At 53.8% G+C, this 20,876-nt stretch overlaps 1 protein-coding gene and 1 pseudogene across 1 annotated transcript in view; one reads left to right on the forward strand and one right to left on the reverse strand.

Annotated features, from left to right (window-relative positions):
• Positions 1-20,876, reverse strand: part of TBCD (tubulin folding cofactor D) — a 139,895-nt gene that overhangs the window by 96,482 nt on the left and 22,537 nt on the right. Inside the window, exons 8-13 of the mRNA XM_038546182.1 lie at positions 17,041-17,086; positions 16,306-16,438; positions 11,740-11,882; positions 10,451-10,511; positions 9,529-9,603; positions 6,512-6,606 (exon numbers count right to left, since the gene is read on the reverse strand). Of these exons, the coding sequence (XP_038402110.1) occupies positions 6,512-6,606; positions 9,529-9,603; positions 10,451-10,511; positions 11,740-11,882; positions 16,306-16,438; positions 17,041-17,086 (553 nt within the window). The remainder of the gene's footprint in view (positions 1-6,511; positions 6,607-9,528; positions 9,604-10,450; positions 10,512-11,739; positions 11,883-16,305; positions 16,439-17,040; positions 17,087-20,876) is intronic.
• On the forward strand, positions 14,123-15,530 carry LOC102154805 (annotated as a pseudogene).

The following is a 20,876-nucleotide window of genomic DNA, read 5'->3' on the forward strand; positions in this document are numbered from 1 at the left end:
TGTGGTGCCACAAACAGGAGGCACCAAGTCCGGCCCTGCACACCTGCCCGGGGCTTCCCCAGGCCTCAGGTCCTACAACTGCCACCTGAGAAAAGGCCATCCGCACCGGCACGCCCCACCCCACGGGCCTTCGGGAGACCCCTTCCTCCCACTTTTCAGGAGGGCCCCTGCCCTCTGACGCACCAGCTGGGCTATGCACCAAAGGCCACGGCGCACAGCAGTGGGTGCCGAGGTGTGCCTTCAGACAACCACATGCGGTTAACCCAAAACGCAGAGTTAACCACATGAACGTGAGGGGCACGTGCATTCCCTTCACTATGACGCCAGGGCTCTCTCGTTCTTATACCTAAATGCTTTGACAAAGAACAAAAGTAGGATAACCCTGCTTTCCACCAATCAATACCCTGCAGGAAGCAACACCATACATCAGGGGCTGTGTTCCAGGCTCAGGACCCAAAGCCTGGCACCCAGAGACAAGCCCTCCCCTCCGGCTTTACGCACAAGAACACAAACCTTCCGTGTCAAAGGCCCAAAGATTTGGAGACCACGATGTTTTAAAGTTCACCCAAAGTGTAAGGCATCATCTGAAGTGATAAAAAGAGGAAGCAGGACCGTTAACGACCGTGCAGCCCCCCTGCCACAGCGCAGCATCGGAGGAGATGCACACCTCCGAGCTCTCAGGAGGCAGAGGTCGCCACTACCTGCGGATTCTCGCTGTGGAGCATGTGTGCCTGCAGCAGGACGACGGACCCCTCTCATACAATTCCCCCAGAGGTCACACGTCACAGCCACGGAGACCCCGGCAGGCCCTTCAGATCTGTCTTGAAAGCACAACGGAGGGCACCTAGGTGGCTCAGTTGGTTAGTGTCAGATTCTTGATTTTGGCTCAGGTCACAATCTCCTGGTAGTAAGACTGACTAAGCCCCGTGTTGGGCTCCACATTCAGTGGGGAGTCCGTTTGAGATTCTCTCTCCCCCTCTGCCCCTCCTCCCCCCACACTCTCTCTCTCCCTGTCTCTCTCACTAAATAAAAATGATTTCAAAGTACAGTGCACTCCTAGATCTCTGTAACAAAAAGTCCTGCTGGTTTTTTAACTATACTACCTTTCTGTATTTACTTGTGACCCAACTTGAGAGTTCTAAGTTTTTAACCTTTACAGGTAAAAAATAATAAACCCTCAAAGTTAAATGTAGAATGATTTCCCTATGACCCTGCAATTCCACTCCTAGGTCCACACCCCGAAGAAGTAAAAACAAGGACTCAAACAGATACGTGTACACCAAAGTTCACAGTAACATTATTCATAAGAGTCACAAGATGAAAGCAACACAAGCCGATCAATGAACAGATAAAACGGGATATCCATTCGGCAGATCACTCAACCGTCCAGAGGAACGACGTTCTGACAAACGCTACAGCAGGAATTAACCTTGAAGACCTCCTGCTTGGGGAATTAAGCCTGACACAAATGGACAAACCTTGTACAACTCTACCTGTGGGAGCACCTGCAGCAGGCAAATTCATAGAGGTAGACAGAGGGGTGGCTACCAGGAGCCGCAGGGGAAGGGAGAGGGAAGCTTACCGAGGACGGTTTCTGTTCAGGATGATGAACAGTTTTCAGAAATGGTGATAATGGTTGTACAAACTGTAAATGTGGCTGATACTACTGAATTATACACGTAAAAATAGTCAGCAAGGCAAATGTTTCTATTATGTATTTTTTTTAATACACCCAAAACCTTGAATCATGTACCTTAAATAGGTAAACTGCCCGGCAGGTGAACTGTCTCTCAATACAGCTAACAAGGACCTTGAATGCGTACTGAAGAGGGAAACAAAATGCTGACAAGAAGCCTTCTGAAGAGGCCTCCCAGCAGCCCGTGGCAATCTGCCCCACCACCAGCTCAACCTTCGCCACGATGCCACACTCCGTGGGGAAAGAGGGCACGGGGGTGTGAAATAAAGCACACACACGTTCATCAAGGAGAAAAGCACTTTAATTCAGAAGGGCCGAACGACTACTTCACATACTAAGTCAAAGAGGTCTCATTATGGTATTCACGTCTTTCTAGGTTTTTTTTAAGTTTTTGTTTATTTTTAAGCAATCTCTACACCCTGTGAGGCTCGAACTCTGAGATCAAGAGTCACGTGGCTCTTCCAACTGAGCCAGCCGGGTGCCCCTGATTCACTTTCCTTACAGATGGGAATGTCCAACAGTAGAAAACACACAAAGGTTAAAAACCGGAGAGGCACATGGTCCTCAGAACAGGAAGGTGCCAGGACTGTGAGGAGCACTGGAGAGTGCAACCCCTCTCAGGCCCGGCTGCTCCCTTGGGAACTGATGTACACAGGCCTGTGGGTAGCGACGAGGTCAGGAGAGGTCCGTGTTCTGCAACCACAGAGCTGCGGTCACAGCCGAGCCCCACCTCCCAAAGCAGGCTGACTCCAGGCCCCATGGCACCTGGGCCAAGGAGACAGTATGGCAGTGCCACCAACACGGCCCCTTCCGGGGACACAGGACTGCCTCCGTGGCAGACTTTGGTTTGCGGATGCCAGCCCCACCCCCACCCCACCCCACCGGGGCCAGACAGTGGCACTGCTAGCCTTCCAGTCTTCTCTCACAGGCACTTCTCTAATAAAATCTCTGCACATCTAAGCCCGTCTCAGCATCTGTCTCTGCTCAGGGGACCCAGACTAATGCCGGAACGCTAGTCAAATGCTAGTTTTGGATAATGTCACAGAATATGGCAAAGGAGGGAACTCCACAAGTCTGTCCCTCCACCACAACAACCATTAAGCCAGCAAAAACAGACTCAACTTGTTCAGAACTCTGAAATCTCATCAAAAACTTACAGCAACTGGGAGAGTGCTGAGTGAAGAAAAAAAATCTACAAAATTTCAGCACTTTAAGAAATCTGTTAGGTCACTCACTGGCAGTCTACCAACATAATGGAACGGAGACTTCAGTGACCAGACACAACAAGGAATACAGTAGTTACAAACAGAAAAGTCACTAAATGGACAATGATCACCTTCAACAAGCAACAACAGCAAACCCCTGGGAACAGGGAGAACCTGATTTCCACAGTTACCACACTATAGTATTTAAAATGTCCAGTTTTGGGGCACCTCGGTGGCTCAGTGGTTGAGCATCCGCTCTTGGCTCAAGTCATGATGCCAGGGTCCTGGGATCAAGTCCTGCATCAGGCTCCCCACAAAGAGCCTGCTTCTCCCTCTGCCTATGTATCTGCTTCTCTCTGTTTCTCATGAATAAATACAATCTTAAAAAAGAAAAAAAGAAAAGCAGAGAAATTGTCCCAGAGGAAACCCAGACATTGTACTAAAATGAGACAAAAACTTTAAATCAATTTTCAGATATGCTCAAAGAGCTAAGGGATACCAAGAGAACAATGTCCAAACAAACACAGAATGTAAGTAAAAAGACAGAACATACAGAAAGAGACCGTATAGAAATTCTGAAACTGAAAAACACAGTAAAAGACCTGAAAACTTCAGGTGAGCTGTACAATGGCAGATCTGAGCAAGTAGAAGAAAGAATCAGTGAACCTGAAGAGAGCGTAACCGGTGTTATCCAGTCTGAGGAGCAAGAAAAGAAGAAAAAGGAACAAATGTTAGCCCGTGTCAGCTTCGGAGCCTATGCCAAGACAACAATCACTGTTCCCAAGGCCTGGTGCCATCCTTCCTGGGCCGGAGACGGCACAGCTCCCTGCGACCCCACCAGGCACAGCAAGGGCCTGCAGGAGGATTCAGCACACATGGAAGATGCCACCAGCCCGCCAGCCAATCAAGCGAAAACACACATTTTATCTTCTAGATTTTAGCCAACAGCTTGACACTTGTCATTCATGACACCAACGCCCATGTTCTCTCACTCCAGCAGCTAGATCCGGTGGGCACTGCAACATCATAAGATACGATGGGCACATGCACACCAGCCAGTCTCAGGCATGGAAAGCAGAGCAAGGCTCTATGTCCTTCAGTTAAACAGGAGTCAGAACCATCCACTTAGCGATTTCACCTTGTCTGTCACACACTCACACAGAAGACTGGTCTTAAATCAAAATGCAGGACTTTGGTGCAAATGACACCAACCAGAAAGTGAAAAAACCACCATGGAATGGGGAAAAAAATTCCAGATCCTTTATCTAGTGAAAGACTTACCAGGATATATGAAAAACTCACAGCAACAACAAAAAGAGCCTTATTTATCTTTTCTTAAAGATTTTTTTAGGGGGATCCCTGGGTGGCGCAGTGGTTTAGCGCCTGCCTTTGGCCCAGGGCGCGATCCTGGAGACCCGGGATCGAATCCCACGTCAGGCTCCCGGTGCATGGAGCCTGCTTCTCCCTCTGCCTGTGTCTCTGCCTCTCTCTCTCTCTCTCTCTGTGACTATCATAAATAAATAAAAATTTTAAAAAAAAAAAAAAAAAAAGATTTTTTTAGGGATCCCTGGGTGGCGCAGTGGTTTGGCGCCTGCCTTTGGCCCAGGGCGCGATCCTGGGGACCCGGGATCGAATCCCATGTTGGGCTCCCGGTGCATGGAGCCTGCTTCTCCCTCTGCCTCTCTCTCTCTCTCTCTCTCTGTGTGTGACTATCATAAATAATAAATAAAATTTTTTAAAAAAGGATTTTTTATTTTTATTTATTTGCTTATGAGAGAGAGAGAGAGACAGAGGCAGAAACATAGGCAGAGGGAGAAGCAGGCTCCCCACAAGGAGCTCGATGCGAGACTCGATTCTGGACCCCAGGATCACTCCCTGAGCTGAAGGCAGACGCTAAACAGTTGAGCCACCCAGGCATCCCGACAGCCCCGTTTTTTAAATGAGCAAAGAATACGAACAGACAATTTTCCAACAAAAATATCCAAATGGCCAAAAAGCACATGAAAAGATGCTCAACATCATTGGCCAATCATGGAAATGCAAATTAGAGCCAAAGTGAGATGCCACATCACACCCATTAAGAGAAAAACAAGTGTTGGGGAGGATGTGGAGAAAGTGGAAGCCTCATATGCTGTTGGAGGAAATTTAAATGGAACTACCATTTTGGAAGACAATTTGGCAGCTCCTCAAAAAGTTAAAGACAGAGTTACCACATGACCCAGCAACTCCACTCCTAGATAGATACCCAAGAGAACCAGAATCGTACGTCCACACAAAAACCTGCACACGAATGTTCATAGCAGCATTATTCATAATCCAAAAGGGACAAATCCAAATGTCCATCAACTGATAAACAGATAAACGGCCTGGTGTATCCAGACAGTGAGTAGAATATTAAGGCATAAAGAGGAACAAGTACTACTGTCGTGTGCTACAATGTGGATGAACCTCGAAAACATCACACTAAGTCAAAGAAGTCAGGCACAAGACACTATCATAGATTCCACTTATAGTGACCCGCAAAGGCAAATTTAGAGACAGAAAGCAGATCAGTGGTTGTCTGCAGTGGGTGTCAAGGAGAAAGGGGGAGTGACTGCCCCTGAGCACAGGGTTTCTTTGTGGAACAACAAAAATGTTCTGAAATTAGATTATGATGATGGTTGCACAACCCTGTAAACATAAACCATTGAACTGTACACTCTAAATGGGTGGACTTCACGGTATATAAACTTTATCTCGGTAAAGCTGCCACAAAAGTAAGCAGGAATAGGAAACAGAATCTTGACAGTCTAAGAGGCTCCTCATGCTTCACGATGCCAAGGGCAAAGCCGTTATTCCTGATACCCCACAGCTCAGACGCTAAGAGCACAATGCAGGGCCCCACCCGCCTCTGCACAGACATCTTCATCCTGGACAGACGCCAACTCCCAGGGCGTAGAGCATCTGTGGCGACACAGCCCAGGATAGGGCCTTCTCCGTCCTTTGCGGGTATCCTTCACTTCTGTCCACACCCAGAGTGGATCCCCATCAGCCAGACCGGGCTTCATAGGGCCACAGCCCCACCCTCCCTCCACGTGCAGCGGCCCAACAGCTGGCACACACAGCTTGGAGCTCGGTGGCCCCTCTGCGTCTGCCACACTGTGCCCCCGTACCCCTGCTCAGGCCCGCTACCAAGCTTCCTTGGGCCCTCCGTCCCCTCCTCTTGTTCCCAGGGGACCATGATGTCACTCCACGTGACGAACACAGCAGCAGTACACAACTTAATAGGCAACAGCACCCCCACAGGGGTGAAAACCCGTCCTGAGGGACAAGAAAATCTCAGACGTTACAATGGTTCATGGCTCCCCGAATGCAAACACACACCGTACCAGTGGTATTAAAATTTCACAGCAGGGAGAAGAGACAGCTGGAAAGTCAGAAAGGTTGATATAAGCAAGTTGAAAGACACAGGTCTAGTTTGCTTTCTCCTGCACAGAAATGCACCAGGCAGTGAGGGCAGAGGCCGGGTGTGTGCTCACGGCAGCCCACGCTGCAGACACTGGGTGAAGTAAAGCACCCGACGTGCTACAAACCATCCTGATGATGCAAAGCAAATGTCTGCAATACTCACCATCCTCGAGTCGAGAAGGGAGCAACAGGCCTCTTCTGCCCAGTTCCGCCAACGCCAGACAGCCACCGTGCCAGGCATTGTCCGTCTCCTGAAAACTGAGACACACAGAAAGCCTGAGATCGCACCGCTCCTGCCGGCTTCTCGCGCCGTGCACACACACTGCAGGTCCACGTCCTATACCCGGGAGCCTCACTGAAAGCTGCTCGTGAGTTTTCAGAGTCAGACGGCTGAAGAAATAAATAAGCACTGTGTCGAGGACTTCTCTTCAGGTCTCCCAATGACAAGCACAGGCGCTAGGTGGGCCCCACGTGCTGCCAACCGAGGAAGCAGGCCACAGGTGTGCGTCCGCGAGACACCCAGGCTCCACACAGGTTTCCTGACACAGCAGCATGTGCCAGCGGACTACACACCCAACAACTCACTCTAGCCACAGGCACTAAAGCCCGGGGACTCGCAGCACAGGGATTCTATCAAAATAAGGCTAGACTACATCAGCAGAGAGGGCAGGAGACCTCCTTCCCTGGCTTAAAGCAGAGATTAAAATGTCAGAATGAAATGCTGGTGAGAGAACTGGTTTTGCACTATTTGAGATACAGACTTTTAATAAATGATTCTGCCAATTAATCAAGTCGTAGTAAAACTGTATATCTAATAAAATTTTTCCTGAAGTGGTCTGGAAGCTCACATTTACAGGTCCACCCGTGGGATCATGAATAGCAAGAAGTTGTTCTGAGAGTGCTAAGGGCTGTCCTGAAAGTTCTACACTCAGCTGCCAATATAAACATGGAAATACGCTTCGCCAAAAAGCAGGAGGCATTATAGGGCCCTTTCCTGTTCTAAATCCATCATTCTGGGCTGCCTGGGCAGCTCAGCGGTAGGGCATTTGCCTCTGGCTCAGGGCGTGACCCCAGGGTCCTGGGATCGAGTCCTGCATCGGGCTCCCCGCAGGGAGCCTGCCTCTCCCCCTACCTGTATCTCTCATAAATAAATGAAGAAAAATCTTTAAGTAATTAATCCATCATTCTGATGGCAAAGAAATGTTTAAGAAAACTAACTGAACTGCATCCCTCCTAGCAACAAGCAAAAGAACGTGCAGAAAGGAGAAAGCGTAGTCTTATCTGCTCACTCCTGCGTGCCAGGGCCTACAGACATGGATTCCCTGAGACAGACGGAGGTGCTGCCCCGTGGGCGTCACCACCAACTAATGCCAATTTTTATTTCCACCTATAAATGTTTAAGTTCCAAGTGTTTTTTAAATGTCTGTCCCAAAGGCCATCTGACCATTTCAAAATCTAATACTGCATCTTGTGTTCTTTAGGATTTTAAATGGAAAAAAATGCTTCATGCTTTTCATAAGATTTGATATATTTTTTAAGATTTATTTATTTGAGGGATCCCTGGGTGGCGCAGCGGTTTAGCGCCTGCCTTTGGCCCAGGGCGCGATCCTGGAGACCCGGGATCGAGTCCCACGTCAGGCTCCCAACATGGAGCCTGCTTCTCCCTCTGCCTGTGTCTCTGCCTCTCTCTCTCTCTCTCTCTCTCTCTCTCTGTGCCTATCATAAATTAAAAAAAAAAAAAAAAAAGATTTATTTATTTGAGAGCGAGCAAGAGAGCGAGTACAAGCAGAGAGAGAGGCAGAGGGAGAAGCAGACTCCCTGAGCCACTCAGGCGCCCTGAGATTTGATGTCTTAAAGGCACTTGCAAAAGATCAGCATTATGAAGACTCATTTATGACCACAACAATCACCAGTTACACCAATGCCCGTTTCCGAACTAAACGTGTGCACTGCTGCTGGTCAACAGCTATGGAAAGGGGCACAACATTCCATCAGGCCTGTGGCCCGAGGGGAAACCAGGAAGACCAACGCCCTGCTGGCCCCTACTCTGCCCTCCAGGGGGGCTCAGGAACAGCGCCTCCCCCGCACGGCCTCCAGCTTGCGGCCAGGCGTCAGCCCACTCACTCTCTCCAAGGCCCAAACCGCACAAGCAGACGTGAACACAAACATGCAAGGTGACAACACTGTATCACTGCATCGGCTGAGCCAGGGCACGCTAAGTGGCAGAGGGCAAGTTCTGTCGCAGATCCAAGCACAGGGCAATCCTGGGAGGGTACAGGGTCATGGGAGAATGGAGACCAGCAAGAGGCAGAGCTGTGAGTGGGTAGGTTCAGGAGAGAAAGGCCCAGAAGGGGGGCCCAGGGACCCCAGCCCCAAACCACCAGGGGCAGTAAACAGCACAGAGGAGGAGGACCTCAGAGGTGACCGAGTGGAGCTTGTGGAGGACAAGCAACAGTCAGTGTAGAAGGGATGGCCAAGACATTCTCGTTGATGTACTCACCTGTGCACCCAATATCCCTGGAGGACACAGGAAAAGTGGTGCCCCTGGGGTACCAGGAGGAGGGAACGATGTGTGCAGGGGCAGGTCAGAGAGAGGCACTTCAGCATCTTTCCTTCCATTTTGAATTTTTAACTAAAATATTACCCAACCAAAAGCAAAGATAAAACTAAGAGAAGAATAGAAAGCAGGGGCAGCCCCAGTGGCTCAGTGGTTTAGCGTTGCCTGCAGCCCAGGGCCTGACCCTGGAAACCCCGGATCGAGTCCCATGTCAGGCTCCCTGCATGGAGCCCGCTTCTCCCTCTGCCTGTGTCTCTGCCTCTCTTTCTTTCTGAATGAATAAATAAATAAATATTAAAAAAAAAAAAAATAGAAAAGAGCCATGTGGTGCATCGGGGAAAGGGAGGTGCTCCCTGGGGCCGCAGCAGGGCCACCAAAGGTTTCTCAAAGTCACAGAGACTCCAAGAAGCTGCACCACATTAAATGTAATGGGATCTAAAACTGATAACAGAAACGTAACAGAAATAACTAAAGTCCTCAAATTTAACTTCAAAAGGAAAACAAAAAGCTCTGGAGGCTCTGACGACAAGCTCAGCTGAAAGACGATATAAAAGGGTCTTAGAAGGAAAGAAGAGCCACCGCTTTTAGCCGGAAGCATGTCTCCGTCTGATAGTCTCACGTACCTGAAACAATCCAGCACGGACCCAACCACGTCATCCGCCAGCTCTCTGGGAAGCCTCGCAGCCATCCTGCCAATCCTGCAAGTGAGACGCAGCACTCCGTCAGCATCGCCCCCGCCGTGAGGGGCACAATCAAGGAGGAACCGTCCCCACAAACTTCCCCCCTCCAGGGAATGGCAACGAGAGGCAGGCCCAGAGCAAGCCTCGCACACGCTCTGCTCAGTGCGAGGCCAGCTGCCTGCAGGAGCCCCATCCTAGCGACAAAAACACACGGACACAGGCACGTCCCGAGGGAGGGAGACATGGGGCAGGTGCGCCCATACGGCAGCAGCGTGCCGGCGTCGAGGCTGCCCCCCACATCCACACTGGACACCCCAACTGGGTCAGCATCCCTCCTGGCCCAGCCCACTCCGCCCACATGGGACTCTGGGCTCAGAGGCTGCCTGCTGCCGAGTGAACGCCTTCTCCGCCAAGGCCCCTCTCTGGTTCCCAGAGGACCAACAGCACTGCCCGCCCGCGGCTCCGGATTCAGGGGGCGTGCCAGTGTCTGCTCGCTGCGTGGGGGCCGTGCCTGCCTGCGCAGGGCGGGAGGGGCTGCTGACGGGACACGGAAGAGCAAGAAAAGGAACCCTTGCAAGGCAAAAAGGTGAACGTGGCATGCCCACAGTCCTGCCCACCGCGGCCAGAAAGGCCAGATGATGAAGGAGCCTCATTCCCCAGTAGCTTATGTTCTTTAAAATCAGAACATAAAGTAATAAACATCTATTAGGAAAAAACCATTCCACCTTCGAAAAACCTCTAAGGCATTCGCAGCTCTCAACTGCACATGAAGTGCTGAATGACGGAGGCGCTCACAGACCACAGGCCCCGAGTAGAAGCTGTCGGCCCCAGGCCCAGCTACCGCAGGGGGACGGCGGGCACCTACCCTTTGGCCGCAGACCACCGCACGATTGTGTCCTGGTCCTTCAGCCCAACCAGCAGCTGCTCTGCAAGAACACAGGAAGGCCGAGACCATGAGCCGCACGCACTCCCCGCCATCCTAGGCAGGTCCTGCATTGCCCCGGTCACTCAAGAGCACCATGAGGGAAACTACATTAAGAATCTTAATTCTGGGGCAGCCCGGGTGGCTCAGCGATTTAGCACCTGCCTTCTGCCCAGGGCGTGATCCTGGAGTCCCGGGATAGAGTCCCACGTCGGGCTCCCTGCAGGGAGCCTGCTTCTCCCGCTACCTCTGTCTCTGTCTCTCATGAATAACTAATGAACTCTTTTAAAAAATAAAATAAATAAATAAAAGCAACTCTTGCCATTATTGCTACAAAGTAGACCCCCTTCCATAAGCACAGAACCGGGCAGAAAGCACCGCTGAGGAAGACTTCCCAGAGATCAGTGTCTGCCAGAGGGTGTAGAAAAGAGGGTCTCCTGGGGTCTCGGGCACAGGCCAGACTCCAGGAAGAGCCACAAAGAGACCCGAAGGAAGTGGGAGATGTCAGAGGCCTCTCGGTAAGGGCATGGCAAGCCCCAGTCAATGGAGACCTTGACCGAGGTCACCAAACACGTAGGAAGGACAGGGGTCAAGTTCACTGTGACCGGGGCAGCGTAGGACCCCAGGGGTGGGGGGAGCAGGAGGTGTAGACAAGTCTGAGAAGCAGCTCACTGTGAAGGGGAAGAGAACGGACGTGAGAAACAGTGAGAGGGACCAGGGGGAGGAGCAAGCTGTCCCTCGTGGACAGGGAGGCTGGGGTACAGCTCAACGACGGTGGGAAACCCCACAGTGGGGGTGGGGGGAACCCGACAAGGACGAGTGGGAGGAGTCTGGCAGGGTGTCGGGGCCCCTGCAATGAGGCTCTGCCCTCTGTGTGAGCACGGGGACGGTCCTTGGGTCCCTGGGCCCAGGGCTCGAGTTTGCCGCGGGAGGGACACAGCAGGGAAGCCACCACTCCCTCCCCGGAGGAGGCGGCCTGGGGGTGGTGGCTGCACCCAGGAAGGCATGGTGGAGGGCGGGGTACCTGGTCCCGAGCTAGAAGGGAGGGGCGGGCTCACCCCGGGGAAGCGCTCGGTGAACAGAGTGACAGGGACACCGGACTGCAGGCCAACGGCCACAAGCTCCTTGAAAGGTGCGGAAGGTCCCAGAAGGCCACGTGACGCTGGCACAAGAGGGGAGAGGGCACGCAGCCGCGGAGGAGCATCCCCCAGGCCCGTGGGGGTCCCACCCACCTATCACGCTCTCCACGTCCTCGGGCACGTCATAGTCGCCGTCGCTGTCGCAGTCGGCAGTCTCCGCGGGCATCTGCGACCCCTCCGGACCCTGCAAGCGCGGCTGCAGGTTGGCGGCCAGGGAGCGGCAGCCGCGCTGGTACCTGCGAAGACATGCTGCCTGAGCCGCAGCCGCCAGGAGCGAGCCTCCAGGGAGCCATGGGCCTGGGGCCGTGACTCCCTGTGTGCGACAGGCGGCCACGCAGCCCTGGGAGGCACCCACAGGGCTGCCCACAGGGACCCCCAGCGCGGAGCACAGCGCCCGCCCGAGCCCCTGCAGTGGCGCCGGAGGCCGGGGTGAGCGCACCCAGCGGACGTGATCACAAGGGCTCCTGCCCGAGCCCCAGCAGCCCTGCCCTCCGGCCGCTGAGCCACAGGCGTGTCCGTGGCTGGCCTGGCCCCAGCTGTCCACGCCACTGCCTCGGGGGCGGACCCCCAGCCACGCACAAGCACAGCTTCAGGGACACGGAACCTGACGCCACCCGCAGCCCAGCAGTCACCAGCCACCCACAGCGGCCCACTGTGACGTCGTGCCATCCTCTGCCGTTGGTACGGCCAGACCCACAGCTCCGGGCCAGGAGGCTGCGGCCGTGAGGGGCTGTCCCTCCCAGGGAGCCTCAGGGAGATGGGGCTTCCGCCTCACCACCCCTCTTCGCCAACACAGGCCGGTCGCCACGCTGCACCGCACGCTGTGCCCCATGCGCCGGGACCTATGGGAGGCCTCCAGCAGACAGCCGCGGGAATGTGGCCCCCCAGGACATGCGCGCCCGCGGGTGGGGCCCCACCCCCCAACTGGACACCCTGGTGAAGCCTGAGACACACCCTGACCACGGCCCCAGCTACGGTGCACCCAGATTCCAATCCACGGAAATGAGGGCATCAAACACGCACCATTTTAAGCTGCTCAATCTGGGGGTACCGCTACACGACTGGGATTCTGTCCTTCATAAGAAATCCATGAGGGGTCTTTGTCCTTCTGGATGGAGGGTCTTTTGTGACAATGAAGGGACCTGGAAGCTCCCAGGCCCCTAAGGATGCAGACTGGTCACCGTGGGAACCAACCAGAGACTGAGGGCTGGAACCTGACTCTCACCTCCTGAGCCCGAGAGGACAGGGGCTGAGGTTCAATGAACCGCCAATGGCCGATGGTTTAACCAATCGTGCCTCCGTAATGAAGCCACCGTAGAACTCCCGCAGGACGGGGTTTGGAGAGCTCCTGGGTGGTGAGCGTGTGTAGACCCAGGGAGAGGGCGGTGTGTGGACAGGGCACACCGCCCCCACGCCCCACCTGCGCTTCTCTCCCACCTGACTGTTCCTGACCTGTACCCCTTTAGAGTAAACTGGTCCTCTAGTTAACAAAATGTTTCTCTGAGTTCTATGAGCCGCTCTAGCACGTTAAATGTGCCCGAGGAGGGAAGTGTGGGGATCCCAATTTATAGTCAAGGCACAGGTGACAACCTGGACCTGCTCCAGGCATCTGAGTGATGCAGGTGGGGGCGAACGGGACAGTCTCGTGGGACGGAGCCCTTAACCTGAGGAATCAGACACTACCTCTGGGTAGACAGGGCGAGAACAGGGAGACACCCAGCTGGCGTCCAGGGAATCTGCTGGTGTGGGGAGAAAAACCACACTTGAGAGCAGGTGTCAGAACGGGAGTAGCAGCACATCACTAACACAGGTAGAGCATCCCCCGCCACCACAGGAGCGTCCTCAGAATCATAACCTGCCTGCATGGGACCCATCGAGGCCGTTCCCTTGCTCCTGTTCTCAAATCAGTACGCACACTGAGTATCTCACAGGAACATACTCACCCAAACACTCAGCAACCACAACTACAAAGATGACAGACCTTAGGCGGCCACGGGCTTACCGTTCTGCCATCAACAACTACAAAACCCGGATGGAAGTTGAGACCAGCCAGTGGCACACACGAGATGACAATCAAGGCTAGGCTACCATTTCTCACAGCAGGAGGTGCCAAGAGTACCCCACCTTCACCTACTTTCTCCCCAAAGGTCCTCTCTAAACCACAACACAGGAAAGAGAGCCCAAGCACATAGCAGCAGTCTTGCCTGGTGATGAAAAGAATTCACAACCACAGAGATGGTGACTGTCTGGGGAGAGACGCCGGAGAAAAACTGAGAAGGAAATCCACAATTGTGCACAGAAGTCCCCTTGGACGACCCCTAAGACGTGTGAGGGCAGGACGAGAACCAGAAGCACCGTGAAAGAGCAGGCAGGAAGCTGAGAGCTAAGCAGAGTCCAGAGGTCACGTAAGGCTGGAGAGTCCCCGCACGTGGGCCCAGCAAGGGAGACCAGGCAGCGGCACGCTAGAAGACGGGGCATGACGAAGGAGCAAGGGCTGTGCTCCGGGGAAGAGGAGCGGAAGACAGACCATCCTAACGTGGCCCCAGGAGGAGGGAGCAGCCCCAGCAAGTTAGCAGCCTGCCAGACGGGCTTGCTCCTGGTCAAGAAGGCAGCCGACAGAAGAATGACACTGAAGATAAAACACAAATATAACAGAGAAGATAAAATGGAAGAAAAAGGAAGAGACAGAAAAAAATAGCAAGATGATAGATTTCCATTAAATGTACACAGAAATGCAAACCAAATAATTAGGCTGCTGAGTTCTTTTCCTTCCCACATAAAGGTTTACAGTCCCTGTGATCATTCATTCCACGTGTCAACTGAGCTGGAGTACTCAGATGTTCAGCCAAATGTTATTCTGTGCGTGCCTGAGTGCTTTTGGGCGAGATGAACATTTAAACTGGTAGACTGAATAAACCAGATGGTCCTCCCCAGTGTGGGTGGGCCTTGTCCAATCAGTGGAAGACCTGAACAGAGCAAAGAGGACAACCGTCCGCCGGGGGAAGGAGTTCTTCCTGCCTTTAGATTCAAATGCCACCATGAGCCCTCCTGGGTCTCCAGCTTTCTGACTCACCCTGCAGATCTCGGGACTTGCCAGCCTCCACAACCACATGAGCCAATTCTTCACAAGTGTCGTGCAAGCGCACGCACATGCCCACTTACCCTACTGGCTCTGTGTCCCTGGAGAATCCTAGTAACAGTACTGAACATTAATTTTCCAAGGCATTTTGGAAACTAACCACTAACACTTAGTCTCATAAACAACTTCTTACAGAATGAGTTATGTGACCCCCAAGGCTAATTAAGTAAAACATCATTAGAACATTAACACACTTCTCTGGAATTTGCTGGAATTTGAGCCAAAGGCTGAGTCGAACTTTACCGAACAATTCCTCCCAAGCCACCCATATCAATTCTTGAAATAAAACGGAAGACTCTCAGCTCTGTCCCTGCCACCAACGAGTCACACGGAGGCAGAGGTTCGGATGTACTCAACAGTGAGGAAGGCACTGCTGCTAGGGGACAATCAATGAACATTAATACTGATTCACAAGAGGCTGAAGACCACCCTCATCCACAATGGCCTAGCACGGGAATTTGCAAAGCTGCCAAAGCCTTAGACACGTGCCCGACCCACCTCTGTGCGCTTGCATCAACTGTGAGGAGCCGGTGTGTGTCGAGCTGGTGCAGGCGCTTTGTGCTGAGCGTCAAGTCAACCTAATTAAGGTTGATGACAATGAGAAAAGAGGGGAATGGATGGGCTTCTGTCAAACAGAGAAAAGGAAGATAAAGTGGTTGGCTGCAGTTGTGTGATGGTTAAGGACTACAGCAAGGAGTCTCGGGCCAGGGATGTCATCGAGGAATGCTTCAAACACAAGAAATGAACCAATACAGAACTTGGTTCCTGTTCCTCATGAAAATACAAAAACAAAAAAACAAAACAAAAAACCCAAAGAGTGGACAGGCCGGGTGGCTCAGTAGTTTAGCGCCGCCCTCAGCCCAGGGTGTGACCCCAGGGTCCTGGGATCGAGTCCCAAGTCGGGCTCCCTGCATCGAGCCTGCTTCTCCCTCTGCCTGTGTCTCTGCCTCTCTCTCTCTCTCCCTATCTCTCATGGATAAATAAAATCTTAAAAAAAAAAAAAAATTCAAAGACCGTTAAAAACACAGTACTCCAAGCGTAGCAGAGAAGTCTGTGTCTGTGGGAGCCACTAATGCCCCAGCAATCTGTTAAATAACGCAGGCTACCCTCAGACCATTAGTTAAAACACTTTCCGTCCGCAGGCAGAGACAGCCTGGCTTTCCGAATCAACCTCACGGAGCAACAGCTTGCTCCTCTTTGAAAGAAGCTTGTACTCAGCGTGATCCCTAGTGGAGCTTTCCCTTTCGTGAGCCCCAACTGGTAGTCATATTGCACCTGAATAACGTCACATAAAATGCAAAAGCAAACTTTCCTTACCACCACTCCAGCTTCAATTATCCTAAGATGTAGGGACAGGAAAAAAACTAAAAGGAAAACCTTTCCTTCAGAATTAGAAACACTACTGAGACACAGAAAATGAAACGGAAGCAGAGGATAACCAGCATCCTCTGCCATGGCCACCTGCACCCAGGCAATCCCACACCAGCTCCCCGACAGACACTCAGGCCTGGCCCACTGACCTCCACTTTGCCACCCTGGGCTTCAGGAAGGTCAGTCCCAGCCGCTGCACGAGCTTCACTCCAAGTTTCCGGAGCAGGGTCTGGTTGCTGTCGGGGAGGTTGCAGCCCTCCAGGCACTTGAGGACGGTGGCAGCTGCAAATAACAGCACGTTCAGCTCAGACTGGGGGGGGAAGGATCTTTTTTTTTTTTTAAGATTTTATTTATTCATGAGAGACACAAAGAGAGAGAGAGAGACAGAGACAGAGACACAGGCAAAGGGAGAAGCAGGCTCCCTGCAGGGAGCCCAACGTGGGACTTGATCCCGGGACCCCAGGATCATGACCTGGGCTGAAGGCAGACGCTCAACCACTGAGCCACCCAGGCACCTGGGGGGAAGGATCTTATATGATCTCCCAAATTGCACAATCTGTGTCTGGCACCCACATTAAAACCACAGTTGAGGGACACCTGGGAGGCTCAGCAGTTGAATGTCCAGGATAAAATGTGAAAGAGAGGGCAGCCCCGGTGGTCCAGCGGTTTAGCGCCACCTTTGGCCCGGGGTGTGATCTTGGAGACCCTGGATCGAGTCCCACGTTGGGCTCCCTGCATGGAGCCTGCTTCTCCCTCTGCCTGTGTCTCTGCCCCCCCACCCCGTCATGAATAAATAAAATTAAAAAAAAAAATGTGAAAGAGACAGTTGATCATACACAGGCCGACTCACATTGCCAACACATCCTGATACAAACAGACCTTACCGTAGGGTAAACAGTCCTCACGCTTTCCATGCTTAAATATTTGCGCCTAAGAGAAAAAAAAATTCTTTTAAGTGTTAAAAAACATATTTAATATAAACATATATATAAATTTACATATTTACAAATCCAGAACATAAATTATCAAAACAGTTCACTGCATCTTTCCTGATTTTTACTCTAAATAGCACAGAATAACAGAAGACTAGTTCCCATACACGATAAAGGGATCACAAGAGGCAGGAGAGGCCACGTCCCCAAAGGACACTGTGATCTGGGGCTGCAACCGTAAGGCCCAGTCTGCCTAGGGAGGGCAAGGTGTCACCACTGACACATGCCATTAAGGGCATCAGCCGAAGGAGGAGAGTGGAGGACCTCAGGGGGTTTTCCTTGACGACCCGTGCATAAGTGAAGGTGCCAAAGGGCACAAGCTACAGGCCCAGCAGCTCTCAGGCTCAGAAGTAAGTGCACCACACGCTCCTGCAGCGCCAGGCGTGCTGGTCAGCAAGTGAGCAAGGGCTCCCCGTGCTTCGGACACACGTTTGCTCGTCCCGTGGGCCCCGGGGAGCTGTCTCCCACGCCCGCTCCCTCAGCCAGGCACCACCCCCAGACTCACAGCCCTCACAAGCTCCAGAAGCTCAACCTGAATTCCACCCTCCACTCCCGGGTCTGGAAGAAAAGGGGGCTGATTCACACCAGCATGCAAGCCTCGAGCACGGAGCACTTCTAAGACTTTCTTAGAGAATTTCCTCTCCTCCCAAAACGGTATTTAAGCTGCAAAGTGAGAACTACTTGTTTCGGATGGGAAGGTGCGTGAGCCGTGTGCGCTAGCCTCCCCGGCCCCCCAACACCAGATCCGGACAGCGAGCTCAGCCCTTCGAGCTGCCCCACCGGCATCAAGGGGCAGACGGGCTACCCCGTGCCACCCTATCAGGACCCACAGAATCGTCACAATGGCTGTGGTGACAAGCCACAGGCTCCGGGGTGGGCTGTCAGCCAACAGAGAACAAACCCCCAACTTAGGAAATCCACCCTGTAGGCCAGAGCGCTACCGTCGCAGCCTGGACGGCAGACACTGCCCGGCAGCAGGATGGGGACACGGGGCAGGGTCACAGAGACGGTCCACGCCGGTGCAAAGGTCTGCAGGGAAGGAGGGGAGGACGGTGAGCAGCCAGGAACACAGCCAGCAGCACTGGACAGGTAAAGCATTCCCTGGGGGGGCCCTCGCTCGGGTCATGAGCCCGAGACCATGGGGGTCCTGGGATCAAGTCCCGCATCGGGCTCCCTGCACATCAGGGCGTCTGCTTCTCCCTGTCTGCTCCCCTGCTCCTGCTCTCTCCCCCCTCACTCTCGCTTGCTCACTCAAATTTTTTTTTTTTAAGTGTTTCTTGGGTTCATTCACCAACTATTAAGAATTTAAAATATCATGACATGCCAGGAGTGATCACTCATGTGAACGTTCTTTATTTGCCAAACTCCTCACAAAGTGTAAGAGAACAGAACAAAAGTGGCGAACACTGGCTGACACGGGCCCAGCGCTGGGCACGGGCACACGGCAACGGCCCCAGCCTGTCCCCACCCCACGAGGCGGCCCGCAGCGAGGCCCAGCCACTGTCTGGACTGACCTCAGGGTACCGGGACTGTGTCCCTCTGCTCCTCCCAACCTTGAATCCCACAGGGTCACCCAAGCACTCTGTGCACCTGGGGAGGAGGGTTACCAGGAACCAACCTGTGAACAGATTCCGGAGGGCAAAGGGATGAAAAGGAAGGAATACCACGCACGCGCGTGCACACACACACACCCCAATGAAGAAAAGCGCTTTTTTTTGGTTAGTTTTTTAAGACTGCATTTATTTATTCGAGAGAGAAAGAGTGAGCATGAGTAGAGGCAGAGGGAGAAGCAGACTCTCCGCTGAGCAGGGAGCCCAACGCAGGACGCGATCCCGAGACCTGAGCTGAAGGCAGGTGCTTTACCAACTGGGCCCCCCAGTCGCCCGGGTCTGTGTTCACACGTAAAAATGGGGCACGTGCACTGCCGTGGGCTCTTGCAAGCATGTGGCTCTGCAGACACACGCGGGGCAGTGAGCTGGGCGAGGGGAGGCTGAACCACTCTCATCTCCTGACCGTCTTAAGGATTCACCAGCCGGGCCGGCAAGTGGGAGGTGCGCTCCTCTCTCCAAGGAAGCACACAACATGAAGCAGCCACACACGCTGCACAAGCAATTACGCCTCTTTGAGATCTGAAAGAAATGACGGTCGGGTCTGTTTCTGTTGTTCTAGAAACCAGCACAGTGCAAGGTGCAAACAAAAGGAGTTTCTTAGTAATCACTCTCCGCTGCCACACCTTTCCATCGCTACCCACCCAAGCCTGCTTTTCTGCAACGTGCACACCAGCTTCCCCCCTCCCCGGGGCATGTTCTGTGCGCGGTGAATCATAGGCCGTCGGCGGCTCGGGAGCCAGTCCGCCCGGCTGCCGAGCAGGAGACGCTGGTCTCAGGCTCCCTGAAGCACCACCAAGTCAAGGCCAAGGAAAGCAGCTCCACCCACGACCTGGGCAAAAGGCCCCCCATGCCACGCCAGCTCCGGGGGCCCTTGGCGGCTCCCGTGAGCTCTGGGAGCTGGTGAGCACGCTCTGAACCAGCCTGCAGGGCCCCTCAACGTGTGGTCCTGTCCTGTGCGCCCCAGGAAAGCGTGCTACCACGAACACCGGCAAGCAGCCGGACAGGGCTCGGCCAGGTGCTCCCCCCTCTGCACCCCTGACCCGGAGCAGCACCGGGCCCCTCACGGCAGTCAGGCCACACGCGACACAGGTAACTGTGAACACCACCGGCAGCGACCCCACCAGCTCCCGGGCGGACAGCATTGAGAGGTGGGCCACGTCCTCCGCCGCCCCACAGCAAGCCCACCCAAGGCCACAGCTCTCGTGGACGGCCGCAACGGCGCTTCGCAGAGGAATCCTAATACACACACTTCACAGTTCAGAGCAAATGACCCTCCTCCCACCTCCGGCTGGAACCTACTGCCTCTGCAGGCTGTGAAGGAGCCTGCTATGTCTCCCCCCCCCCCCCCCCCCACCCCGGGACAGCAGGAAGCTGGGGCTGCCGGGAGGAGCACTGAGAACACAGAAGCAGGGGGGTCCTGAGGACAGCGCCCACCCGGGCTGCACCCCCTCCAGGGGGAGCCCCGCCAGCAAAGGGGGCGAGCCGGGGGGACCAGAGGCACCTGCAGCCCCAAAGATGCAAGCCCTCTCCTCTCCTCTTGAGGACGACCACGCTGGGTGCGGCCCTCGGACCCCCACCGCCCAGCTCAGGGCGCCAGTCACACGCCACACACTGACCCGCCACACAAAGACCCTCAAGGACCTTTAACAGCAGGTTCCAAACACTGCAAAGCTGAGAGAAGTGGAAGCTCCCCGTTATGAGGGTTAGAATCAACCCGTGAGCAACAGAGCTGGGCCTGCTGCGGCCTCCACAGCGGAGGGGGGAGGGCCAGCAGGACACGCGGGACAGACCCAGGATGAGCAGGACCTCAGGCCCCCGGGAGGCCTCTGTTATTCCCACTGGCTTCAACAGCTGACAATTTTAGATAAAAATAACTTTCTCAATCGAGAAGTACCAGAAATCCTAATCGCACGTCCCCCACTTGCCTGCCCCAGGACGGACGCGAGGTGCAAGGACACGCCTACCACAGAGAACCCAACACCACGCGTGCACCAGGGCAGGGAGGGGCTCTGAGCCCACCCGAGGCCCCAGCCCCCCCGCGTGGACGAGGAGACGCAGGGCAGGAGGAAGAAGGGGCGGCCCCGCAGAGAGAGCCTCCCCGCTGCCTGGTCTCCTAAC

The sequence above is a fragment of the Canis lupus genome, chromosome 9, assembly GCF_011100685.1.
Source record: "Canis lupus familiaris isolate Mischka breed German Shepherd chromosome 9, alternate assembly UU_Cfam_GSD_1.0, whole genome shotgun sequence".
Taxonomy (NCBI): Eukaryota; Metazoa; Chordata; class Mammalia; order Carnivora; family Canidae; genus Canis; species Canis lupus.